Here is a 27769-nt window from a genome sequence, read left to right on the forward strand (position 1 = left end):
TGATTCTCTATTGATTCTGTGAAGTGATTCTCTGGAATGAACTAAGAGGCTGGGACTGAAAAAAGTAGCTTCTCCGTGAAGTGATTCTCCATCATTTATACTAGAGAATCAAAGAGAATCACTTTCAACCATAAAATCACTTCTTTTGAAGCTCCCATAGAGAATCAGAATCAAATGGAATTTAACCAGAATTCAACAAAGCAGGCAGCATCTATTACAGCTTGTCACGGGCTTTCGCCCAGTATATATCTACAGCTCGTCATTGGGCTTTCACCTTGTCCGGGGTAGCAGCAGGGTGCTCATGCTCGAGCAGATAGCGAGCAGCCAACGCTGCTTGCGCAGCCGCGCCGTAGGGGAGGGCATCCTCGTTGACAGTGAAGTAGGGTGAGTGATGAGGCGCCTTCGGTCCACGGGTCTCGTTGTACATGCCCACGAAGTAGTAGCAGGTGGACGGTATCACCTCAGCATAGAAGGCGAAGTCCTCGGCGCCCATCAGTGGCTGCATGTCTCTCACGTTCTTGGAGCCAACCATTTCGCTGGCCACACTGACGAAGAAATTGTGAAGCTCAGGGCTGTTGCTGGTTGAGGGGAAGACAGGGTCCTTGTTCAGGAAGTCCACGGTAGCACTGCATCGCTGCACGGATGCTTGAGACACGATCACCTGGGACATGAAAAACAGAGAATAGCTGAGGATCCTCTGCAGGACAATCTACAGTGAAATTTTCTTGAAGTAAAATGTTGAAGAAAGAGGGGAGTAGATGAGAACTCAGCACAGATGAATGTCATTTCTGACCATTGTGACTCAGTCACTTCCGCCTACTAACCTACCAACCTGTAAAAAACAATGAAAACCTGTTTTCCAAGTGCAGTAAAACTATTTCTAAGGTGAAAGCTACAAATCTACACCTGTAATTTTCACTTCAATTAAAATGTGAAAGAAAAACTTCTAATCTGAGTACTCAAACAACAAATTACAAGTGAGTCTGTATCCATGTAGCATGTGTTCCAGTATTGGCAGCACATGTTCCTTATCCATAAACGAAAGTTTCTACGTGAGAGAATAAGTGTCAGGAACTGCTCTTGTGCTCAAATCGCCAGCAGTGTACAATCTAACAAAGATGGAGAATAAGGGAAAACACCAAATTTTAGATGCGCACCAGCTTCTTTCTTCACCATATTCTTGGTTGTAGTATATACTTAAATTAGGTGTCAGCCTAGAGCATGAGGTGCCACTTACAAGCACCCACATCTTAAAGCTATCGATAAATGTGCAAATTGATCTATTTGATAATTAAATATTCTAGTTAGGTATAGTGACTAGTCATCTCAACAGCAAGTTCAAGTAGATATCTATTTAAGGCAACCTTTTAGTCCTGTTTATTTCTAAGAGAGCCTAATTCCCAGAAAATAATTAAAAGAAACTACTTAAATAGTAAGACAAAGTATCCAAGCCAAAATGCCATTACCTCTTCAATTCGATGCTTCAGTTGAATAATACTCTCTTTCGAAAAGGCTCGGAAGGTGCCACCTATTGTTACTGAATCTGGGATCACATTGAAGGCCCCACCTCCTTGAAAATTTCCAACAGTTACAACCTGCAAAATAAAGCATGGACCAAACCAGAAGGAAACGCTTATGTGCTGAAATGTAAACAAGAATAAATTCCCAAAGTTTAATATAGCAGCAGTACTTTAGTAAGTACACTGAACAAACTGATGGGATCCTGGGAGTAGCAATCAAATAAACAATTTGTATAATTCTTGTGGTGCAAAATCAATTTTTGTATTTGGTACTACGTACAAATACCTATATTGAGCAATTAATGAGTGTAAAACTTAAGTTTTGGAAATTGTATAATAATGGATACAGAAGAATATGTGCTGCCTAGTTATAACACGTCCAGGCAAATTAGGGCTGGCCTGTTGGGTAGTCTTCTAGGTTACATGTTAGTAGCAGGATAAAAAGTTCAACAAGATCTTGACAAATTTCAAATAGATCTCCCAACACACCTCAAATCATTCCATAAAATTTGTTCTATTCTTGTTCTGTAGTTTAGACCAACAAAGCAGTACATCACGAAACTTGTATGGAAGGGAGATATGTAAATCATATAAATAGAAATAGAAAGAGTCAACCAAGAACATGCTTCCTTGCTTGGAAATTTATGGCATACAATAACAAATTAAGTCGGCCAAAGATGGGACAGTACCTGTGAGTCCAAAGGATCAGCTTCCCGTGAAACAAGTTGCTGAATGCTCACAATAACATTTGAGGCAGCCAATATTGGATGTATAGTGTGATGAGGAAGTGCAGCATGCCCTCCCTTTCCACTTATTACAGCCTCAAAGACTCCACCCCCAGCCATATATAATAGGCCCTGGTCTAGATTCCAGCACACCAATAGGAAAAGAGTTAGCTACGTGAAGCCCGAAAATGGCATCTACGTTTTCCACAGCTCCAGCTTCTATCATTTTCTGGGCCCCACCACCACCACTTTCCTCAGCTGGTTGGAAAACCAGGACTACTGTACCCTACAGTAATCAACAAGATATTCATAACCATATAAAATTCGTAGGTGACTAAAATTCAAAGATTAAAAAGATAATTCATAACTGACATGGAAGCAAGTGAACTAAGAGACTTAACCAGGAGAATTGTCGATGTGGACTACCAGGTTTAGTCGTGTGCTGTCCAAGCATAATAATTACTTAAATCAATTTTTGACAGACTAAACAGTCGTACTCACTTTCCCTACAAACAGAAACATAAGCAATTGACACAAGTTCTAAATCTATTGCCGAGATTAAAAATATTGAATATACTGATAAAAAAGCAGAGGGAGGTAATATATTGCACTTCATAGGTCTACCCCTGGGGGAAAAGAATGACTTTCTAGGACAAAAGAAGCTACCTCTTACAAAATATAGCATCCATTTTTAAGTTGTTCAAAATAAAATATAAGAAAAAACTACAAGTAGATAACAGTACAAAACAGTCTTAGTCTTAGGGATCCAGGAATTAAAAAGTATGATTGGTTAATAATTATTATAAGAAAAAATATCATTACAATATTTCTTTCAGAAAAAAGGTAAAAAAACTGAGGCTGCATCCTTTTCGTTTGCCCAAATCCAAAAGGATTGATGGTTTTGGCTAATGCAGTGGAAGTAAGGGAATGATCACAATATACAAGTGCTAACATCTTCTATAGGTTTTGAAAGCTATTCTCCCATTAATTACACAAATCTCCCTTATCATTGCTTGGACATACATAACAGGCACTAGTGAACAACTGAACAATAGAATTAATGTGAGGAACCTCAAGTTACACCCATTTAATCAAGTCATCAACCATTGATCAACTTAAATAAATAAGAATAACTCCGGTCGTCCTTGAGATGTGAGCATTGCCCAGGATTTATACACACCTCACAAGCACAACAAGATGAACACCATCACAACATAAGCATTACACACATAGTCCATCACCTTACATAAAAGAGTTAAAGTCACGTACATAACAAGTTCATAGAGTTTGTTGCGGAAAGTTCTATCATCGCTCTCAACATATGATACAACACAAAATAAGAGGGTTAACACTATATGCTGATAGTGCCTTCTCATAGCCATGTCCATCACTTCCTACCCGCACATCCATCCGTGGGGAAGAAGTACCCAAAGGCGGCCTCCGGCTGCGGATCACCTGCAACAACTTAACGGCGGCACCGTGAGTACAAAAGGTACTCCGCAGGTCTTATCTAAGTATGGTATATACTTGCCCGACTCTCAAGGAGAATGCATTTGGTTAAGTAACAAGGAATGAGAGGGAGAGAGAGCTGCAAGGAGCTCTGGTTAGGCTTGAGACATGGGCTGATGTTTGGGGTCCGTGGGGGCGACGTGGCGCAAAAGTTTTGCGCACGCGACACACACCGCAGTGTGCTGGCGGACCGTCCGCGGTTGACGTGGCAAAGGAGTTGAGTGAGTCATGCTTGACCAAGGTCAACATGATGACATGTATGGCGGACCGTCCGGCCCCCATGGGCGGACTATCCGCAGGTACCCAAAGAAAGCATCAACTTTTATTATTTGCAACTTAATTTAATGCTTAATGATGCTCATGATGACATGCTTAACTTAAACAAGATTAAGGCCTTTACGATTAATCTAATACCACCAAAAATATGCACCAAAACTATGTCCCCTGGAAGGAAGGATTGCACATCCAACTGTTGCTAAACCATTTACGATTTATTCATATTTAAATTCAAATTCAGATATCTCACTCAAAGTTTGAATAGAGAACGTCAAATATTTCAGAACTTTTAATTATACAATAAGAAATTCTCATTGCTTTATAACTAAATAAAAAATATTTCAACCAACCTTCAACTCATCATGATGCTCCTGAAGAACCTTGGCACATCCCAACAGCATAGCAACATTTGCATCATGTCCACATCCATGCATCTTCTCAGGAACTTTGCTCTTGTGCTCCCATTCCACGCTTTCCTGTAAAACAAGACATCAATTTTAACTAATGGGAATACAGAATAATTGTACTTCAGAATCCAGATTGGGCTACCAGAGTTTACCACTATTAAATTGCTTGACAGGTTGCACAAACACTAGAAATCTAATTGCTTTCCGGTGTACAGCACAAGTACTTTTAATCTATGGTTTCCCTGAACTCAATCCTCAATAGTCAAATTTTGCAATGACCACCGGAATACAAGTATATTTAAAAGAACTCAGAGGTGCGGAAGAACTTTGATGGAGCGGCGTACCTTTTCCGTGCATCAGCTGCGTGTTTATATAGGCGAGGAAAATCCCCTCGCATGGAGTTACAATCGGATCACAAGTTGGTTGGGATGGGCACTACCTTGGAGTCCAAGCTAAATACATAACCTATCTATTGTTACAACAAACAAACCTTTACAGATAAGTCGATCCCATCTCAACTGATCACCTTAAACAATACAATGTCGATATCTCGTATATACTTCTAATAGCCCCTCTCAATCATAACTGAGCTAGGTTAAGATTGTGCTTGAAGTTCTCCAATTTCTTAACAGAAAGAGCTTTTGTAAAACCATCTGCCACTTGATCTCATGTCGGCACATAATCAATCTCGAATAACCTTTGATTCCTTATCTTACAAAATGATATTCTACTTCAATATGCTTTGTTCTAGCATGAAAGACAGGATTAGCAGAAAGATACTTAGCTCCAATGTTATCACACCATATCCTTGCAGCCGCTGGATAGGAACTCCTATCTCCTTAAGTAAGGTTTGTATTCACATAATCTCAGCAGTGGCATTTGCTACAGCCTTGTATTCCACTTCTGTGCTCGATCTAGACATTATCTATTGTTTGCGAGCACTCCAAGAAACTAAATTACAACAAAAAAAAAATCACAAAGCCTCCAGTAGACCTTCTGTCATCTAGACAACCTGCCCAATCTGCATCAGAAAAACCGCTGACAAGCATGGACTTAGACGTATGAATGTTCAGCCCAATTTTCGTACACTGCTTGAGGTATCTCAAAATACGCTTGACAGTTGCCCAATACACGGTTGTAGGAGCATGCAAATATTGGCACACTTTATTTACAGGAAATGCAATATCTGGTCTAGTGAGCGTCAAGTATTGCAAAGCCTCTACTATACTTCTATATCTTTTAAGTAAATCATACGCATATTTGTCTTGAGTAAGAATAATTCCATCACAAACCTTGCTGACTTCTATGCCCAAGAAATAATGAAGCTCCCCCAAATCCTTCAATGAAAATTCTTGCTCAAGACTGTGTAGGAGCTTCTCAGTTACACCTTGAACAGAACTTGCTACTATGATGTCATCAACATAAATTAGCAAAAATATTGTCACACCGTTAGTGTTAAAATAAAACAATGATGTGTCTGCCTTTGAGGACTTAAACCCAAGACTGTATAGCTTCGCACTTAGTCGAGAATACCATGCCCTTGGAGCTTGTTTCAACCCATAAAGAGCCTTGTCCAACTTACACACATAATTAGGCATGGTCTTGTCTTCATAACCTGGAGGTTGTCTCATGTAGACTTCTTCCTCTAGTATTCCATGAAGAAAGGCATTTGTACATCGAGCTGTCGTAGACTCTACCCTTGTGAAATAGCAATAGATAAAACAGTTCTGATGGTTGCAGCCTTAACAACAGGACTAAAGGTATCTTCATAATCTACCCCATATCTCTGCTTAAAGCCTTTAGCCACTAAGCGATCCTTGTATCTGTCTAAGCTACCATCAACCTTACGCTTATTTTTATACACCCATTTACAGTCAGTGATATTGTTGCCTTTCTGTGGTGGAACTAAATGCCAAGTCTTATTTCAAAGTAAAGCATCATATTATATATCCATTGCATGTTTCCAGTTTGCATCTCCTAAAGCCTTTGAAGTATTTTGTAGCTCACCAATAGAAGTAAAGAATCCATACCGAACTGTACCGTCAGTATACACCTTGGGTTTGCATATCCTATCTCAAAGGTGAGTATGTGGTCGTCGATGTGGTTCTGCTAGTTCAGACGGAGCTGCCGCAGAAGATCCAATTTCGGCTCCCCTAGGATTCGAGGCAGATCCGGCAGGTGGAGCTATAGCAGGATCCGCCGCTGATGCACGCGCTGTCGGGAGGTCACCCGACCGCCTGTCGGGTGAAGGTGGTGTGGCAGTGCCGGAGAGGCCACGCTCAGGCGAGGCAACAGGGTGCCCTCGCCACACGTCGTACAAAGATGGGAGGTGCACGCCCATCGGTGATGGAGGAGTGCGGCCTGCCGCATTGGGATCCGCCTAGCGCAGCCCATGATCCGAGGTAGATCCCATTCACTGCTACATGGCACGGAGTGAATCTCCTCCGGCACCTGAGCCTAGAAGGGTGCTGTAATTTGATGTACCACTGGTAGTATGGATCTGGTCATTGCCGGAGTACTTCTCCCTCATCGCCAACTTCTCCAAATCTCTCATGATGTGGTCAGTAGCACCGGTATCCATGTAGGTAGCAGCCGCGACATTCTTCAGGTCTGGCACATAGTTTTCATCAAACCTATGCCAGTATCTATCAGTTGTGTGTCCCCTCTTGAGGCACACCTGACATAGTGAGCATTCGGTGGAGTTGTTGTTGAAGTGCTGGTTGGAGTTGTTGCTGTTGTTGGGTGGACGCGAGTTGGTGTTGTTCATGGTGCCTCCTCCCTAGCCACGACCAAAGCCTCCACGGCCATGGTTGTTGGAGCCGCCACCACAACGTCCTCGGTTGCCCTTCCCTCCACGGTTTGCCATGTTGGCAGATGAACTGGAGGAAGAGTGGCCACTGTGGAGCTCCATCCTGGTTTCAAAAGCAAGAAGCTGCAAATACACTTCACTTACCGAGGGCGCATCTAATCTTGCAACAAGAGCAGACACAATGGGGTTGAAGTCGTGATCAAGCCTAGTGAGGATGTGCTCGATGAGTTCCTCTTTTTCCACCGGTCTTCTAGCGGTGACCATCTCGTCACCTAGGGCCTTCATCTTCCCAACGTACTCCGCGACCGTCATGGATCCCTCCTAGGTGGTCGCAAGAGCTAGGCGCGTGTTCACCGCATGAGTTTGGGTGCGTGATGAGAACATGTCTTCAATCATCTTCCAGGCTTGAGCTGCTGTCTCCATCGCAGCTATCTGTCCCAGCACATCCTTGCACACGGAGGTGAGTAGAAAACCAAGGACTTGCTGGTCCGAGGTATACCACTCATCCCATGCCGGATTTGGGATCTTGACATCTTTGCCGGCGGCATCCTTCCCACCAGTTTCAGCAGGAGGTGCAGCCTTGGCACCGGTGAGGTACCCTTGGAGACGTTCTCCACGGAGGGTTGCAAGGACCTGGGCCCTCCATGTGGCGTAGTTGAGCCTGGCGAGCTTCTCTGTCATGCTCTGGCCAGACAAGGGATTCATGGCAGCTCTGGAGGATGAAGCCATGGCTTGAGGTGGATTGGATCTAAGGAAAGTTGGCTCTGATTAGCATAAAAGAACTTAGAGGTGCGAAAGAACTTTGGTGGAACGGCACACCTTTTCCGTGCGTCAGCTACATGTTTATATAGGAAAATCCCCTCGCATGGAGTTACAATCGGATCACAAATTGGTTGGGATCGACACTACCTTGGAGTCCAAGCCAAATACAAAATCTATCTATTGTTACAGGAAACAAACCTTTACAAATAAACCTCTACAGATAAGTCGATCCCAATCTCAACTAATCACCTAAAACAATACAGTGTCAATATCTCTTAGATACTTCTAATAGTATTCGGGTTGATTTATAACAAGAGCATATTGAGTTTGAATGCCTAGCAAATTTACACCGTTAGCGTATTGAAAGGCGTTGTTTTAGCTATCGATAACTAGACCTAGGAAGCCTTCTATCATTAGCAAAACCTAGAAATTATTTCCTCAATTCGCAACAAAATCAAGAAGCAGAGGAACCCAACACAGTAGGAGGAGAGTAGCCAAGGGCCAGCCAGCGCAACAGACCTGCATGGGTAGCGCGTCCATGTCCACCCGGAGCACGACGAAGGGTGGGCCCCTGGTGCCGATCGTCGCGACCACCCCGGTGATGGCGATGGGGTGCCTGTAGGGGATCCCCATGGTGTTGAGCTCCCAGCGCATGAGCTCGCTAGTCTTGAACTCCTCGTAGCCCAGCTTAGGGTTCTTGTGAATCCGCCGCCGCACCCCGACTATCCAGTCCAGGAATGCCGGCTCCTTCGCCCGCCGCAGCAGCTCCGCAGGGTCCTCCAGCGCCGCCGCCGCTGAAGTCCAGACCACTGTGGAGGCGACGGTGAGGGTGGCAAGCAGGAGAGGCGCCACCGTGGAGGCTATTGTGCTACTTGCTGGTTCGCTTCAGTTGATGACTGATGAGGTAGCTTCGCTTTTGATGAGGGCGGCGGTTGATTTCCTTTTTCTTTTTCCTCCCAACTTTTTTCCTTCCCAGTCACTAAAAAAACCTTTTTCCGTCCCATTTCCAGCCCCGTGCAACTTCCTTCCTATTTCCAGCCCCGTGTAGCTTGTGACTCTGCTGACTGCTTGGCTAAAAATCAGGTATGTTTAGCTTCATTCGGGGTGATGAGATTTTTTTATTTTTAACCCCAATTTTATTTGCACAGTGTGATCCTTTTGATCGCGCCGTGCGCCGTGGCGAAGCAGTTAGCTGCTGCCGCGCCACATGCACTGGCACTAGGTTTAGGATTTCATTTTGAATTTTTCATGATTTATAAGTTTGTTATGTAGTAATGGATGCTTAGTTTATACGCAGTCGACTCTCTGCCCATAATTTTAACGTGTAGAAGTAGTTGCATGCATCGATTTATATAGTTGTTGATGTATTTGTGTGGTGTACATGGCATGTGTAGGTTTATTTGTTTATTATGTCAAATTAATGTAGTTTATTATTGTTGTTTGTAGTAAATGACCTATATTTGGTATGTTAAAATCTTTGCATTTTGTAAATGGATCGTTTAGTTCGTATGTTTCATGGTGGGATTATGAAAGAGAATGGGGAGTTTGAGAATATGAATGAGGTAGTGGAGTTGTTCGATGCTTGTCCAAGTTTTAAAGATTTAGTTGACCGTGTAATGACAAAGTATGGATGTGGAGTGGATGAGATGACATTGAGAGGCCGTTTTGATTGTAGGAAAGCTAGACCTCATTATGTTCTCATGAATTTGGCATGCGAGTCTAATTGAAAGCAATAGAAGGAGGTAGTTGAGCATGCAAATGTTGTATGTTTGGACGTGGTAGTTGATATTTGTCGTAGGCCTAGCACAAATGTTGCCTTGAGAGATGAACTCCAGAAAGTGGTTGAGAATGGTACCCAAGAGTCAACAATTTTACAGCATGGCTTAGGTAAAAGCCAATCTGATTTTGGCTTGGCCATTGGAATGATGATTTTCCTAATGATACTTTTGAGCGGGAAGAAGCAAACATAGATGATGATGACATAACTCTAGGTTCTGAAGATGATGATGTTGAGGAGGAGGATGGGGTAGAAGATATTCAGGCCAACGCGCATGAAGATGTAGTAGTCAGAGATGGATTTGAATGTGAGGAGGAGGAGTCACAATCTGAGGAGGATGGGCCTAAATCTGAGGAGGAGTCAGAATCTGAGGAGGATGGGCTGCAAGTCAACACTACAACCGTGCATGATATAGAGGACATTGGTCGTGTGGACAAATGTTATTCTTACACCTCTAATGAGTTGTAGTTGTTGAAGGAATGTCATGTCGAACTCCTGTCCGTTCCCAATACTAAGGACATAAGCATGGTCCGAAAAGTCTTATTGAATCTACTATGGTGAATTCGGAAGGAATAAGCTATAGTGAGAATCCAGTGATTAAGAAGGGAATGAAGTTCAACAGTCTTAAGGAGCTCAAGTTTTTCTTGGATGACTACGTAGTGAGGTTACATAAGCCTTTCAGTGTAGTTCACTCTGACAAGAACCTAAGGTATGATGTCATGTGCAAGCAAGGATGCATGTGGCATGTATGGTCCCACCTCATTAGAAGCACGGGACAATGGAGGATTTCAATGGTTGTGCAACATCATACTTGCCATTCTTCTCAGCCGAAGGGAGTGCACACATAGTGCACAGCTATGTACCTTGGGCGGCGCATCCTAGGCATTGTCCGCGTCGACAGCGAGACATCAGTGCCATCTCTTGTGGAGTCCATATTTTCCTTTAGTGGATACCATGTCAAGTATTCAAAGGCAAGGTGGGCGAAACATGCCATTGCACTACTTTGAGGAGACTGGAAGGAGTCATATGGCATGGTTCCTAGGGTCCTCACCGCTATGGCCTACTAATATCCCGAGATTAAATGGTTCCCTCACATGTCCGGCATGATGCAACCTGACGATGGTGTTTATAAGCATGTCCTCCAAAGGGTTTTTTGTGCTTCCCACAATGTCGTGTATCTTTCCAACATTGTCGTCCTGTGATACTTGTTGATGCTACATTCTTGACCGAGAAGTACAAGGGTACACTAATGATGGTTGTTGCTGTAGATCTAGAACAACAGCTTGTGCCTCTAGCTTTTGCCTTGGCCGAGAGTGAGAACAACGACAGTTGGTCATGGTTCATGAAACTCGTTCGCCGATACATACTTGGACCGTCACGGCAAGTATGTATGATCTTAGATTGGCACCATGGCCTCCTAAATTGTGCGAACGACCATATGGATGGCTTTCCACCACTTGTGCATAGGTGGTGCATGATGCATTTTGCTGCCAATATGTGGCGTCGACAAAAGAACAAGGAAGTGATTGGAAAGTTGAAGGTTTTATGCATCGTACATACGGAGAAAGAATTTGAAGAGAAGTTAGAAGACCTAGTGAAGGACTTGAATGATGAGGCAAAACAATGGTTGAAGGGTGAAATGGAGGATAAACACAAATGGGTGTAGGCTTTCGATGAGGGAGGGATGCGCTATAGTATTATGGCCACAAATTATTCGGAATCCTTAAACAATGTTTTCAAAGGCATCCGAAGTAGACCCGTAGCCGGAATTATCGAGTACTCTTTCAAAAATGCAATGAGTACTTTGTGGACAGATGGCGGAAGGTACGTGATTTGTTGAATGAAGGTTATAGGAATCATAAGATTGCAGATGGTCATATATTAGATGTTGAGCTAAGGTCTATTAACCAATTAGGAGAACTGTACAGGCTAGAAAGAATGGTATATTGTGTAAGAGGTGCTGGTGGTACTAACGTTGGCGGTGAGAGTCATGGAGGCCGAAACTATAGAGTGGACCTCAACGAAGGTGCGTGTACCTGCAAGGTTCCTCAACTGTTGCACCTTCCATGTTCACACTTGATTACATCTTGCAAGGTTAGAGGTCTTAACTTTGAAAGCCCCACGTATATGTCACCATTGTACTATAGGGAACACACCATTAAAATTTGGAAATCTAGCTTTGAACCGTACCTTGATCCTTTCCAATGGCCGCCATATGAAAGTCTAGAGTACATGCCCGACTCCGCTTCGAAGAGAGACAAAAATGATAGGAGGCAGAAGAAGCATTTTAAAGGCGACATGGACGAGTTGCAAGGGAGGTTTTTAGTTGATGCCGAGTCAGATAATCGTTGCTCCAAGTGCCACAAGTTCATTAGGGACTGTACATGCCGTAAGAAGAAATCTAAGGGGGAAAAAGAAAGCAAGCGTTCTTGCAATGCTTATGTAGCATCATAGACACTACCTATAGACATCATAGGTTGGGACTGCCCTTAGTGGCCATCTGGATCCTCTCCTGGCGACCTATCTGGTCGGGCCCATCATTAGCAATTTGTTGAAAGGTATTTAAGGTTTAAGCTGCACGATGGCTGTGAGCAATTTGTTGAATTCAATATTTATGGGGGTTGATTAAAAGATTGCAGGGTGAGCAACGAAGGTTGAGAAAATCCATGTAGAGTGAGAGATGTGCTGCGTGATGATGAATTAGTTCGCAGTAGAGGTTAAGGCCGAATATGGGAGAGGGCCCAATCCATCAATAATGTGTATCAATATTCCTTGTTTACCAAATTTGTTATACATATATTATCATTTCCCGTATCAACGGATGATCGAAATTATTTTCAGAAGTACCCTGCAAAAGAACTATAACACACCTCACATATATCAAATTAATTCCTTTGAAACAATTTCAATCTATTGTAAACTAGACAGATCCTTGCAAGAGGCAATGAGAGAATTAATCAAGTTGTTTTTCCACAATGATCAATGATGACTAAATGGGAAATTCTTGCATGCTGAGGGATAAAGGAGGTTTAGCAATCTGTGTAATAAATGCTTGCATAGTAAGTGGTTATTTAAACTTATTAATGAAGATAGATTAAGGAAAACCTAAGGAGGTTTGGAACAATTACACGAGTTGAAAATATACCTAGAGTTTCTAATTTTTGGTCTGGCCTTATGAAGGTTAAAAAAGACTTTTTGAGCACGAGCTGATTCAACTTAGGTGATGAGACTTAGAGAAAATTTTGAGAGGATGTCTAGTTCAGTTGTATGGCTCTTAAAGGTCAATAACTAGAAAATATGCGCGGCATTACCGCGCTTGCAGCTTTTTTTTTTTTGTCTTAGATGACCCGTACCAAAGGTGCATGTATCCAAGCATATCAAATTGAATTTGAATGAAGATGTGCCTCAGTTTATATTTGGTCAAGCCATAGTAATTTGATCAAGTGCCTGAAGAGCTCGAACCTCAATTTTTTTTTTCATCTCAATGTATAAAAAACCATAGTAATTTGTTTCATATATATTCAGACATTTTTCATCCTTGATGTCAAAATCGCATGAATCCTCAGCATGTCACCATGGGGCATGGGCCACTGCATGTCTGTACCTTACAGGATGTGTTCGCTGAACTTAAGGCCATTGCTGCATAAACAATGATGACAGCCCGAAAAAAACGACGAATGAAGCTTGAAAAATATTCCTTTGCATATCAAATTGTAAAAAAAGGCAGTTCCTGCATAAACAACGATGAAAAAAATGATGAATGAAACATGAAAAATATTCCTTTGCCATCTTTGTAGCACAAATGCTCGAATATAACAATACAAGTCACATCTTTAAAACGATATAATGAAACTTTCATATGGAGTGAGTGAAGTTCATCCTTATGTTTCAAGATTTTAGGAATAGTTGGCTGAGGGAGAATAAGTAAAATGCTAGTTACATTCCCGATACTGTTATGTACCATGACATTTGAAACTAAATTGTATAGGTGGCTAATATGATCTTTGCCTGCTCCAAAAGGGTCCTAAGATCTTCGATGGGATAAACATGTTTGCAAGTCCCAATTTGCAATTATTACCTCAGTTGTTAGATTCAAACAATTTTTTATTATATGAAAGAGCTATTATGTCACTTCTCATAGAATTTGCAACCAATTTTGGGAATAATGTTATTTTATACACCCTTTTAAAATACTAAAGCAGTTCTGTGATTGCCAGTGTCAAAATTGTACAAAGTAGTCAGCTTTTGTTGAGCCTTGTACATTGAGATAAAAAAAATTGAGGTTCGAGCTCTTCAGACACATTGTAGGCTGTTGAGAAAAGGTAGTTTCCTTCATTAATAAATAATAATGGAACTGGGTGAACTTGATCAAGCAGTAGGGCATATATATTGCAGACAGTAAGGCCTTATTTCTGCTTTTTATTTTCAGTATTAGTGTCACATAAATCTGATCGGCCAGTAGGACATAAATATTGCACTTGCAGGTAGTACAACATTATTTCTCCCTTTTATTTTCAATACGGATGTTGCATAAACAATCACAAGAGAATTGCTAGATTAGTCATTATAGCTGATGGCAAAAGTTAGTTTATGTAAAATCTGTTGAGAATTTCGTCGTGCAAAACACAATGAGAAATAATTTCACCTGTTGATGGTACGCAGAAGTTTAACTGAGCTTTTCCGTATTCAGGGTCTTCTGGAAAGTTGGTACACCTAACTTGTGTTAACTGTATATATGGAATATTTGGGTTCAAATTAGCAATACTTGTGTTAAATAACTGCCTTTCCTGGAGGAGCTGCTTGACTGACAGATAGTAGCACCCCAGTCTATTTGTTATTTAGTAGAGTAATACTATTTGTCTTTGAAAGAATTTCTTTTTATGGTTGAGTCCCTTATCACTTATGTATTATTAAATACTAATGATGTTGTTTTCTAGCTGTTCAGTTTCAAGTTAGGAAGGATAAGTACGATAATATGTAGGCCAGCTAAGTGTTGTTGGTTTAATTTCTAGCATTTATAAAATTAGAAACTGAATATCGCATTTGTCTTCCAGCATCTACCATTAGGCTAGAAGATAAGCCTTTGAGGATAGACTAATTTTTTTGTAAAATGCAACTTATTTCGTACCTCTATTATATTTCTTTTCAGCTAGTAGGTGGTAACCTGTTGAAGAGTGCAGATTGCCAGTGTAAATACCTCTGCTCTCAAAAGTTCAAGCTTGTGTGAAACATGGGATCCTTTTTGGCCTACTGATGGAATTTGAGGGAAAATCAGGCACCTCCAGCTTGCCATTGTTGACTCCACAATGTTGCTCCAGCACTCAGTATGCAGGACACATAGCTCCCTAGGCACTGTACAAAATACATGGCAGTTATGTAGATGCAGTAGATTCACACATCACCAAATCAGGTGGACTAAATTGTAGTGGCGACCAGTTGCCCTATTATGGTGATGAACAGGATATTTTGTGGCAGTTCTGAGTACAAACCTGAGCTGGAGAAGTTGCTCTTGGCTTCTTCTCGTCTCAAAACTGCTTGTTGTGCAGTGTCTAACCTCGTTGCCACCAGCTCAATGCAGCCATCACTATTGCAAGCGACTGAATGTTGTGCAGCCAGAAAAATGGATGCTACTGACGCCTGATCTTGTGTCCCTGGGCTCCGGCAAGGAGCGCGGGTCAGAAATAACATCGAACATGTGGTGTGCTCCGTGGCAATTGGGTTGAGATCGACGGTCTGAGAAAGAAGCAATGAACGTGAAGCAGGTTGGAGGCAACATAGCACGTCTTGTGTTCTTTTTTGTACTCACGCTGATGCCGATCATGCTGGTTCCTGTGCTACATCTCGTCACCGTCAATGCGTAGCATTCGCCTCCGTCGTGGCATCAAGGGCATTCCACCGAACACCTCATAAGTGCCATCATGTGAGAACAATGAAGAAGGAACCCGCCCCACTACTTCTTGACCCCTGCGGCCCTCCTGGCCGAGCACGAGCTGGCCTCGACCACTGTCGAGGGGCTAGGCAGCAGGCACCAAGCAGAAAGGAGGCGGGATGCAGGCGCGCTGCGGGCACAGGGGTGGGCTCTAGGTGCGACGCGGCGGGAGCGGGGCCGGGCTATGATGTATCTGGTGGTACTAGTTTGGTATTATAATTTATAAGTATTAACACTTTTTCATATGAGCTTGGTCAAACTTAAGTTACATTGACTCTCTGACCAATCCTAGAGGTAGACTGTTTGTGGAATGGAGGGAATGTTTGATATTGTGTCGGTATGCAAAATAGTACTAATTGTTAAGAGAGGATGTTCTATTATGTGAATTAATTGATGCTATAACATTGATGCCTGCGATAGAAATGACAGCCAAGAGGTGATAGATGATTTAGCTAAAGTCAAGAGGATCTGCGTATGGAAAGCAATTATTGGCAGGCAATCAACGGGGACACGTTTTAGAAGGGCATATTTGACCATTTACTATTCTTCTTAATCTGTATGAAAAAAGCTAAACGTAGCTATATTTTTGGACGGAAGGAGTATATGATGAGGATGGATCCTTCGAGCAGGAAAAATTAACTGGTACTCCCTCTCTATCTCTAGATATAAAGGATTTTGGTACTCCCTCTCTATCTCTAGATATAAAGGATTTTGAGTTTGTTCAAAGTCAAACACTCTCAACTTTGACTGTCTAATGAAATATTTACAGACATTAACAAAGTCTAAATTATATTATTAGATTCATGGTAGAAGCAAGTATCATAATATAAGTATCATAATATGTAACTTTTTTTATTTAAAATATTTTATTTTTATAGACATTGTTAATAAAAGAAGTTTGACTTTACAAAACCTAGAATCCCTTATATTTAGGGATAGAGGGAGCAGTTCAAAAAGAAAAAAAAAAGACTGGCAAGCGGTAGCATTGGAAACCACCCGCGGCAGCCGGCAGGCCTGGCGCACAAGAGAGCCCAAACGACCTGGTGCTGCTGCTCTTGTAAGGCCCAAACATAAATGGTACCATCAGAAGTGCACAATCGCTACACTGATGGAAGAAAACAAACAAAAAACAAGAAAACGACTCCTATCCGCAGACTTTATCGCCTTCGGTGTTGTTCCTAGAGCACGGTTGACTCCTTGTGTCCATTATTCCACCGTATCAGGTATCGGACAAAACTCGAGCATATGCTAATCTAATGATGCAGCATCCAAGATGCCGCCGAGCTCGAATTTAGGTTTACACCTCGAGAGTCATGATCGCAGAGATGGGTTCGATGACAACACCTCCAAAGAGGTGCATGGCGTCCAACGACGACATCGTCGTCGGCACCGGCAAACGCCGACTAGGCTTTCTCCATTGATCCGAGCCCGTCAACCAAACCCCATGGGAGGCATCCATGAGAACCACCAACTCGGTATCAACGGCATTGGAACCCACCACTGCTGGGAAAAGCGCCTTTAGTACCGGTTCCTAACCCCCTTCGGTATCGGTTGTGCAACCGGTATTGCTACTTAGGTCCTAAAGAGGATTTTTAGTTTTGGATCAAATAACCGGTACTAAAGGGGTATTAAAAAATAATAAAAAAAAGAAATCCGCCGACCGGATCCTCAGCCGCACCATGCCGCCGTCCACCCGAGCACCGGAGCCTCAGCCGCACCACGCCACCGTCCGCCAGAGCGCCGGAGCCTCGGCTGCACCCCGCCGCCATCCGCTAGAGCGTCGGAGCTCCAGCCGCACAGCACCTGAGCCCCGTACCAGAGAGAGGGAGGGAGGAAGGTGGCGTACTTACGCTGCTCAGCCAGCGCCGTCGGTTGTCGCCGCTGCCGGATCTGAGTGAGAGGTGGCCGCTCCTTGCTCCGCCACGCCTGCTGATGCTCTGCCACCGCGCCCTCCCACCGGAGCTCCGCCGCTCCTTGCCCCACCATCGCTCCTTGCTCCGCCACGCCTTGCCGACGGTCTGCCGCCTCACCGCACCCTCCGTTCTTGCCTCCGCCACTCCTTGCCCCGCCGCCGCTCGTCGCCACATGTAAGAGGTGAGGGGCAAACGGAGGAGGAAGGAGAGGATTGGCGACAGGAGGGGTGGCGAGGGGATCAATCTATGTAGGGGAGAGAGGGCGGGGAGAAGAAGAGAGAGACACGCGGGCGAGAGGTCGGATGAGGGGGATGAGCGGATAAGTACGTGTGGGGAGGGGGTGAGCGTGGGGGAGGTTCCCCTAGTACCGGGTGGAGCCTTCATGCGGTACTAAATGTCACCCTTTAGTACCGAGTGAAGCCTTCACCTAGTACTAAAGGCCCTCAGGCACATTAGTACCGGTTGGGGGCTTCAACCGGTACTAATGGGTGACCTTTAGTTCTAGGTCAAATAACCGGTACTAAAAGGGTATTAAAAATAAGAAAAAAATAAATTCGCTAATCGGATCCTCAGCTACACCCCGCCACCGTCCGCCAGAGCGTCGGAGCCTCGGGCGCACCCCGCCGCCGTCCGCCCGAGCACTGGAGCCCCGACCGCACAGCACATGAGCCCCGCACCAGAGAGAGAGGGGGGAAGGGGGAGAGGCGGCATACTTACACTGCTCAGCCACCGCCGTTGCCGCTCCTCAGCTCGCTGGTTGCCACCACCGTTGAATCTGAGGGAGAGGTGGCCGCTCCTTGCTCTACCGTGCCAGCCGACACTCCGACACCACGCCCTTCCGTTGGAGCTCCGCCGCTCCTTGCCTCGCCGCCGCTCCTTGCTCCGCCACGCCTCGCCGATGCTCCGCCACCTTGCCGCACTCTCCGTTCTTGCCTCCGCCACTCCTTGTCCTGCCTCCGCTCGTCGCCACATGTAAGAGGAGAGGGGTGGCGATGGGAGGGGCGGTGAGGGGATCGATCTGTGGGGGGGAGAGAGGGCGGGGAGAAGAAGAGAGAGAGGCACGGGTGAGAGGCCGGATGAGGGGGACGAGCGCATAAGTACGTGTGGGGAGGGGGGTGAGCGTGGGGGGAGGTTCCCCTTTAGTACTGGGTGGAGGCTGCATCCGGTACTAAAGTCACCCTTTAGTACCGGGTGAAGGCTTCACTCAGTACTAAAGGTCCTCAGGTCATGGAGGCTTCAACCGGTACTAATGGGTGATCTTCCTACGTCGCTTTGAGGTTAACTTTGGGGAATATATTGCTGTGATTTAATAACGTCACGGGAGGTCAGACATAAATGAGACCATCCGTTTGACAAGGAGAGCAATTGAGGCTTTGGATTTCGTCAAGAGTGGATGGATAAGCAATATTAGACAATTGCTTATAATTATTCTCTTCTGATGTACTCTTCCTCCTTTTATTTATTCTTTTAATGATCAACTATTGAGCTGAAGAATGTGTAAGAACTTAGCTGTGTGCGTTTATTGCAGAGGCCGGATGTATTTCTATTTTCTAAAAAAAAATCCACCACGCCAGCAACGCACCAGCAGATGCTTCTTGTGCATCGCCTCATCTGACTGAACCATACAGAAACGCATACCACACGGTATTCTTCTGTATACGATTATCTCTGTACTATATCAACTACAAACTGTTCTGCATTCCCGTGCGTAACCCTGCACCGACGTCGTCGGCGCCGCCGTGTTTTGGCTGTTGTCCCTGGCGAAGAACCCACCCCGGCTTGGACGGGGCCTGGAGGCTGATCGTGTCGGTGCCGAGCATCATCACCACCGAAGACAGCACTGGCCGGGCCGCCGGATCTCCCTGGACGCACAACAACCCAATATGGAAGCATCTCAACACGTCGCCCTCCGGGAAGCTGCCGTTCATGGACGGGTCTACCAACTCCATCACCGTCCCGGCCTCCCAATGCTCCCAAACCTGCACGGTGGCTTGTATACATGAGCCAAACTGTACCATTACAACAATATAATGGTGATCAGATGTTTATCAGTTCGCGCTTACAGTGTTCAAGAGATCTCCAGATTGTTTTGAGTTGTTCCTCCCCGTGACGATCTCCAGCACCATGACGCCGAAGCTGAAGGCGTCCGACTTCACCGAGTAGTTCCCGCGCATCACGTACTCTGGCGCCATGTACCCACTGAAGCGAGAAACCAAGCAAAATTTCAGTGACCTTTTCCTTAAGATATATACGCTGAACCTGAACAGAGGTAAAACAGAGTTTTGGTGGTGCTTACTAGGTTCCGACGATTTGGCTTGTGTTTGCCTGCGTCTGGTCTCGGTCGAAGATCCTTGCAAGGCCGAAGTCCGAGATCTTGGGGTTCATGTTCGCGTCTAACAGGATGTTGCTAGCCTTGAGATCACGGTGGACAACTTTGAGCTGCGAGTCCTCATGGAGGTACTGCAGGCCTCGAGCGATGCCATTTATGATCCTGTACCTCTGCCTCCAGTCCAGCTGCTCATGGTTCTCATTCTGAGTGTCTGACATGAACATACAGGAAGTAGGAGTGATCAAATGATGTGATGGATACAGAACTTGCCGAGAAAATGAAGAAGAAAATTGCATGGGTCGGGCAAGGTTAAAGCAGTACCGAAGAGGATCAGGTCGAGGCTCCGGTTGGGGACATACTCGTAGACGAGCAGTCTCTCCTGCTGCTCAAGGCAGACGCCGACAAGCATGACGAGGTTCTTGTGCTTCAGTTTGGCCACCAGCGCGAGCTCGTTCTTCAGCTCGTCCTCTCCCTGCGTCGAGCTGTCCGACAGCCGCTTCACTGCTATCTCGTCGCCGTCGGGGAGGATACCCTGAACAAATCAAAGCAACGTAATAAGCTTCAATTCATGGGCATATTTTTCAGTTCAGAAATTCACAAGCCATGCCTAATTACTTGTTCAGTAGTTCAGTACCTTGTACACCGCGCCGAACCCGCCTTCGCCGAGCTTGTTGCTCTCGTCGAAATCTCCGGTCGCCGTTCGCAGGGTGGAGACGTCCATCATCATGGAGTCCACCATTTCCACATCCTCTGCTTGATCTGCTCAAGAATCAATGGGACAAGTCATTTTTTTTCATGTTTTCAGGAAGCGTGTCGCGCTATGAGACCAGAGAATTTTGCAGGAACATACATGGCTTCTTCGCTTCCGCAGTTGGTCGCCGCCGCTGCCGCTGCCGCCGCCTCCAGAAACAGAGGCAGGCGACGAGGTTCAAGGCTGCTAGCACAGCCAGCACAACGGCAAGAACAATACCCGGCACATTGTAGTTTCTCCTCCCTGTAAATTATTGAATATGTAAGAAAACATCACGGCAGTTAAGTGTCACAAACGTAGTTGTAACAGAAAACAGAACATATAAACATAATAAGTTTCTCCTAAGTGTTACAGATCTTTTCATCGCAAACCGATGGTGGAAATCGGAATCGGCGAAATGATCCTTAGTGCGGGACAGATGGTTATGAAAGTGATGTCCAAGAGTAGTTGAAAGATGCATAATTTTCATGTGATTAATCAATCAACACTTACGCACGCGCGCACTAAACAAGAATCCGTCACTAAATAATTTCGATTCAGACATTCAGTCTGTACGCGGTCCATCAGCTTGGACCGTGTGAGAAGTTGCTATGGCAGTCAAAAGACCGTGTTAGAAGTTGCTTTGACTCACCTTCACCGGCTGCTGGCGGCGTCTCCACGGCCGGTCCCGGCGCCGGCGCTCCAGCGCCCGGTGATGGCAGCCGCACCATCGCCGGACCACTGTAGAAGGGCGCGGTCTCGAACCGGTAGGTGCAGTTCACCCAAAGCACCCTGCCTCCGATAGAGTTCAGGAACCTCGGCAAGCCGTCCGCTATAATCCCGGCGAGGCACTTCCGGCAGAGCGCCGGCGGCTGGTCCGGCGGGCACTGCGCCAGGCTGTACACCTTGGGGAAGTTCTTGTCGAAGAAGTCGGCCTGCCCGGTGGCGAACCGCCGCGTGGAGTTGAACGCGGCGTAGTCGGCGGTGGCGTTGAGGAGCGCCGCCAGGAGGGCGTTGAACCGGGGCTGGTCGGAGGTGACGTTGCCGTTGTTGGTGACGCCGTACGCGTCGGTGATCGGGCCGGTGTCGTCGTCGCCGGCGAGGGTGTGCACGTCGGAGTAGTGGAGCGTGCAGGGGTCGTAGTAGATGGTGGCGTCCTTGTTGTAGGGGCAGTCGTTCTGCACGTCGCGGAACGCCTGCGCGAGGCAGCTGCCGCAGGCCGTCGCGTTGGCGTCGCCGCGGCAGAGCGCCATGGCCCAGACCTGCTCCGGCACGGCGCCGACGACAGCGGTGGCGTAGAGGTTCGGCGACGCTGAGGCGTTACCGGGCAGCATGGCGGCGAGGCGGTTGAGGTTGGCCTGGTACGTGCTCTTGGCCGCGAAGGCGTTCGTCGTGCCGCACACCTGCCATGGGTAGCCCGCGGCGAAGGGCGCAAACAGCGCGACGGCGGCGACGATGGTGACCACGGCCACGAAGAGGTGGGGACCCATGGCGCGCACACGGTGAGCAGAAGGGGGGGAGTCAGGAGCGAGTCAGCTTATGTAGACGTTGAGGGTGTATTTGTTACTGGGTCGACATGGGTCGGAATGGGTTCAACCCCATCATCCTATGTTTGGTTGGAAATGGAGTGGGTTGGGTCCGACCCCCCTAGATGCAAGTCGAACGCATCTGCCCGAAACGAGCGAACGCCCTCGATCCGCACGGATGCTGTGTGCGTCCATCCGCGCGCGCGGGAAGGAGCCGGCCAGGCACGGGGGCGGCGAGGCAGTGGCGGGGAGGAGGCGGCTTGGCGCGGGGGCGGCGGCCGGCGCCGGGCGGCGAGGAGGCGGCCGGGGAGGAGGGAGCCGGCGCCGGGGTAGAGAGGACGGAGCGGGTGTCGCCGGCGGAGGGACGGAGCGGGTGTCGCCGGCGGAGGGACGGAGCGGGCAGAGGATGAAGAAGATGGCGTGGGAAAAAAATGATGACATGTGGGCCCCGCAGCTGATAGGTGGGATCCGTTACTAATGGTGTTAAAATACCTTCCATTCCAACCTTCTTCAATCCCTCCAACAAAACAAAAAACTGGGTCGAATCCATCGCTCTCATCCAAACACGAGATGGGTCGACTCCAACCCACAAAAGGGGTTGGTTCCAACCCAACCCACATCATTCCAAAATCAAACACATGTTGAGTAAATTAGTCTTCGCGAACATCCCACCCGGCAACTGGCAGTGCAAGTTGTATGCTTTCTGTCTGGTTTTCTCCATCTGGGCTATGAGTACCAGGCTGGATTTAAGGTAAGGGCATTCCGTTTTAATTTTAAAGCAGCTTAAGGTGGCCTTTTATGCTTTAATAACAACTCCTATACAAAGTTGAAAAAGTGAATGAGATGTCGTTTCTCTAAACAGGTGATCCTTACTTCTTAATGTAAACTAAAATTAAAGTGGCCCACATCTTTGCACTGTTACTGTTTGTATAAAAAAATCTGACTATATGTAATGTTGCATTATGTTAATTAGTTGTCTCATCAATCTATGTTTGCCTTATCATCTTTTTTTATATCATTATTATGCCTTTTCATGTATCTCATGTTTGTTTTCCATCTACGTATACCCAGGAGCTATAGTCAAATATTTTTTAGATTCAGCTCTGTACTGTAATGGCACTGATTGTGGGAATTATTCCGTAACGATAATGATGGGTAATTAGACTACCGAAGTGACGAGCTTGATATGATCCAAATTCGAGCTTCGTCGATAACCCCGGGGGTACTGTTCAAACCTAGAAACTCTAGCTCTAGCTAGTACTGTACGACTACTGTGTTCACGTCAGGATCATTCTTAGACTCCAGGGCACCCGGCTTGAGCTCTTATTTGGTTGGGTCAGCCGGTCAACTGTGGAAGGAAAGGAAGTCGCAGAAGGTGGCTTGGAGCTTCCTTCGCCGTGCGTCGTTCGTTTCTCGCCGTCATCCCCACAGGAAAACAATTGGCACCTAATAAATTGCGGCAACTTGGCGCACGAGGTTTGTCAAGACATGGAGGAAAAAAAAAAAGGGATTTACTACGCTTCAATCGACCATGATTTGCATTCCTCTCAGTCGATCCTTACGGATGTCTATTAATCCCTTGTCACTGACTGACGAGCCCAGCTGACTCACTGACTGGGCAAAAAGTTAAATATACCGTGGGGGATTGTTAGGATTTGGAGGGGCTCCATGGCCGCCGAACCTAGAAAAGGATGTCGGGGGAGGCAGGCCGGCCCGGTGGTGGTGGCGGGAGAGACGGCGGAGGTGGAGGCGGTGGGGGCGCCACCTCCCGGGCGGCGGGAGACGGCGGTTGGGCCAGGCTTGGGCGGGGCAGCTCGTCGCCAACGATTTAGCGCGGCGGGGGAAGCAGCTGCAGACCCGGCGACGGGGACGCGCCGGGGATGGCCGGAGGAGGGCGGTAGGCCGGTGAGCGTTGCTGCTTCTGCAAGAGAGAGAGAGAGAGAAGGATCGAGTCTGGAGGTCGAAGATGGGTGAACAGTACCCAGCGCATTCTGAATCGTTGGATTTGAAATGGAGGCTACTGTTGATCGACTGAGAGCACCTCTATTTTCAATCGCTTGATATATAGGAAGCCCCAGAAAAATAAACAGCCAACAGCAGATGCATCGTCTGGTCCTCGTGGATAACGCGACACAACCGAGTACTATATTACTATCGTTGTGGAAGAGAGTACTCCTATGTAGCATCAGGAGACCAACGACATTGACTCGCCGAGGGTCGTCGTCTCATCTTAAGAGTTGAGTGCTCACTGACATTGAGGCAGTGACACCCGACATGCGTTCCCACTCATAGCGCGACGAGACACGACTGCAATAGCGTCGCAAAGACTAAGGGGTTGTTTGGGAACAGCCTATTAAAGTTTAACATCTGTCACATCGGATGTTTGGATGCTAATTAGGAGTACTAAATATAAACTAATTACAAAACTAATTGCACAGATGGAGTATAATTCGCGAGACGAATCTATAATTAGTCCATGATTTGACAATGTGGTGCTACAGTAACCATTTGCTAATGATGGATTAATTAGGCTTAATAGATTCGTCTTGCGAATTAGCACAAGGTTCTGCAATTAGTTTTATAATTAGCTCATATTTAATCCTCCTAATTAGCATCCAAACATCTGATGTGACACTGTTAAAGTTTAGCACCTCGTATCCAAACAGCCCCTAATAGGCGACTCCGTCATAGTGTGTGGAGCTATTCATCACTACCTGAAGTGATTGCGTATGTAGTTCAAGTAATTCAACAAGTGAAAGTTGATTTAAATCGGATCAATTTGCTCATAAACGCATCATACATGCACTTCCCAGTACTCTCACGCACTCAGTGGGACCTGCCATTAAGCCCCTGACCCTAGTCTTGGCTAAAAATAATTAAGGCTGTCATTTTAAGCACTGCAGTGCTGCAGCTGCTGTCCCTCCGGTCGACGATCCGACGGACAGCAGCAGCAGCGCTTAAAATGGCTGCCGGACAGGCCCTAGCACATTAAATAGCCTTAGTCTTTGGATAATGCTGAGCCGCCCCTGCTCGCACCTATGCATCTAGTACATGCTTATACCATACTAGATATACTGCTGTGAGTTCCTATATTCAGATATTTTTGTTGATACCCACTGCCCGTCCCAGCCACGATGTCGGTATGGCCCGGCCAACAGGCCGTGTCGTGCTGGCTCGCAAGCCACGCACTCGGCTAGGGCACGGTCCTGTGAGAGATCGCATCATACCGTGTGAACCCACAACACATTCATCTTGATGGGCCGAAGCGGCCCGTTAAGCATGTAAGACAATTTATATTGAAAAAAATAAAAAATAATAAAAGTATGCAAAAAAATAAAGAACCAATGAGAAAAATACCATTCTGCTCTTGAACGTGGCAAATGAAAAGGCAAAGCTGTCATGATTGTCTTGTGAATGAATAAAATAATATTTCATATAATAACATTCTAAACGTCATTTCAAAAAAGCCGGTAAAAACTCCTCAAAAATGCTTTTAGTTTTTAATACCAATACAACTTTTGCCTTTTCATTAGCCACATTCAAAAGCGGAAGGTTTATTTTAGCTTTTGGCTTTGTCACAGCAAGGTCTACAAAAACTAAAACAAACAGTGCCTAGCTAAAAAGCCAAGTTTAAACGTAACAAAGTTCAAACTGACAAATTATGAAGGCTATGTAAGATGTGTCCAGTAACATATAATTTATGATTAATTATTCTTTAAGTGGCAGGTGATATCTCTGTCGAAAGCGAGATGTCTATAGTGACTTCGTGAATCTCAATGATTTGTCAGTCTAGTCTCAAGTAGATCGTTTATAAGGGTTGATGCTCATAGGCATATGTGAATGGCTACGTCTGTGTTTCACAAAAATATGTAAGATGTGTTCGGTTTGCCAAAATGTTGGTTGCCTAAAACTAAGCCGGCAGTTTTGTTTCACCCAAGTTTTGTCTATACTTTTCTATGGAAAAAGAAAAAAAATGGCTGGCTAAAGTTTTTTTTACGAATTCCAAAAAAAGCTCGGACCAAATGTTTTACTGATGCCGCAGAAAATTAAAGAGAGAGGACTTTGTTATCATTGTTAAGACACCAATTGTAAAGAGTATCAAATGCATGGACCCATGTTGTTCCCCATCGGGATGGATCTTCTGCTCTGAAGAGTATCTTGACCCCCTAAGTGGGTTTTGGTGAATTAATGACACAAACTTAAGTGTCTAATAAACTTTCAAGTGCATGAGCATGTTTCAAATGATTGGTGGACATGTAGCACTTGTGGATGACCATAAAAAAGGAAATGAATGAATATGAGGTATACCTTGAAGGCTAAATTTATTTTTCATTTGAATTTAAGTATAAGAATGTCGCACTAAATGCATGAACCCATGTTGTTCCCCATCGAGATGGATCTTCTGCTCTGAAGAGTATCTTGACCCCCTAAGTGGGTTTTGGTGAATTAATAACACAAACTTAAGTGTCTAATAAACTTTCAAGTGCATGAGCATGTTTCAAATGATTGGTGGACATGTAGCACTTGTGGATGACCATAAAAAAGGAAATGAATGAATATGAGGTATACCTTGAAGGCTAAATTTATTTTTCATTTGAATTTAAGTATAGGAATGTCGCACTATTAAAAGGGATGCGTAACCTTTGGTCTTTACATTGAATAAGGTGCTCAAATTGATTTAACCAACCTATGAGAGACACCTTGCACCTGCACGTCACTTGAGAATTTCTTTAATAGGTGATGACTTAAGAGTTCCGGAGTTTTCTGGAAGTTTTTTCGAAATGTCCGGAAGTTCTGGACAAAGTTCCGTAGATTCTGGACATAACATTTCAACGGCTACTTTCTGAATGAAGGGGTATAAATACCTTCTCATCCCCTCCTACAGTTACTCTCTCGACCTAACTTCGTGCTGAGCTTTAGAAAAACATTCAAGTCTCTCTCTTTTCCCCTTTAGCATTCTTGGTGAGATTTGGTGGGGATTTAAGGAGGGATTCAAGGGGAGGGCAAGAGAGAGTGCTAGTGAGCTGATTTCCCATCTCTTGAGCACCTTGTTCTTCGTCAAGCCGGTGATTTCATGTTTGTTACTCTTCGAGCTTTAAACTCCTAGCCAGCTAGCTGTTGCTCGTGGAGTATCCAAGGTTGTGGCTGCCTACGGAAAGTTTGTATTACCCCGACGATTGAGTAAGTGACTCTAGCTCGATCTTTGTGGTCGCTAGAGTGAGGAAAGTGGCTTAGGTGTGAAAAGCCCACCCTTTGTGGGTTCCTCAACGGAGACGTAGGTTTCAAGTGTGAAGCTGAACTCTGATAAATAAATCCTTGTGTCTCTTGTGCTTGTTGTTCTTCATTTCATTCATATTCAAGAATAGAATATATTTATAGGGTTTGTGCTTGATCTACTTTTCTAAAAGCTTGCTTGCTATTCTATCTTGTCCTGAGGCTTAGAAAACCCTGTTGCTCTACCTATATTTGGCGATTTACATTTAGATAAGCATTTCATATGGTTGTAGTACTTTCTCGTCAATCTCTGGAGAATTCGCAGATTTCTCCGGAAATTCTG

General features: G+C 45.3%; 1 protein-coding gene, 1 long non-coding RNA gene and 1 pseudogene across 2 annotated transcripts; all 3 read right to left on the reverse strand.

Annotated features, from left to right (window-relative positions):
* Window positions 1–247: 247 nt before the first annotated feature.
* LOC117856350 (IAA-amino acid hydrolase ILR1-like 1) lies at window positions 248–10818 on the reverse strand (annotated as a pseudogene).
* Window positions 10819–13208: 2390 nt separating this feature from the next.
* LOC117858489 (uncharacterized) lies at window positions 13209–16337 on the reverse strand. The gene is made up of 3 exons (XR_011898363.1): window positions 15592–16337; window positions 15275–15518; window positions 13209–15137 (listed from the first exon to the last, which is right to left on the reverse strand). It is a non-coding gene; the product is annotated as an uncharacterized lncRNA (long non-coding RNA).
* Window positions 16338–19123: 2786 nt separating this feature from the next.
* Window positions 19124–22211, reverse strand: LOC117854818 (cysteine-rich receptor-like protein kinase 6). The gene is made up of 7 exons (XM_034737071.2): window positions 21339–22211; window positions 20807–20950; window positions 20591–20715; window positions 20278–20488; window positions 19924–20167; window positions 19691–19826; window positions 19124–19606 (listed from the first exon to the last, which is right to left on the reverse strand). Exons 1-7 carry the CDS (start codon window positions 22174–22176, stop codon window positions 19310–19312), a joined length of 1995 nt encoding a protein of 664 aa, XP_034592962.1. The 5' UTR covers window positions 22177–22211; the 3' UTR covers window positions 19124–19309.
* Between the last annotated feature and the right edge of the window lie 5558 nt (window positions 22212–27769).

This window comes from Setaria viridis, chromosome 5 (genome assembly GCF_005286985.2).
Source record: "Setaria viridis chromosome 5, Setaria_viridis_v4.0, whole genome shotgun sequence".
Classification (NCBI taxonomy): domain Eukaryota; kingdom Viridiplantae; phylum Streptophyta; class Magnoliopsida; order Poales; family Poaceae; genus Setaria; species Setaria viridis.

Coding starts and splice junctions, on each gene's coding strand:
- LOC117854818 (XM_034737071.2), bottom strand. CDS start 22,176: ATGGGTCCCCACCTCTTCGTGGCCGTGGTCACCATCGTCGCCGCCGTC. Junction 20,951..21,338: donor GCCGCCAGCAGCCGGTGAAG/GTGAGTCAAAGC, acceptor AATAATTTACAG/GGAGGAGAAACTACAATGTG. Junction 20,489..20,590: donor GGTTCGGCGCGGTGTACAAG/GTACTGAACTAC, acceptor TGATTTGTTCAG/GGTATCCTCCCCGACGGCGA.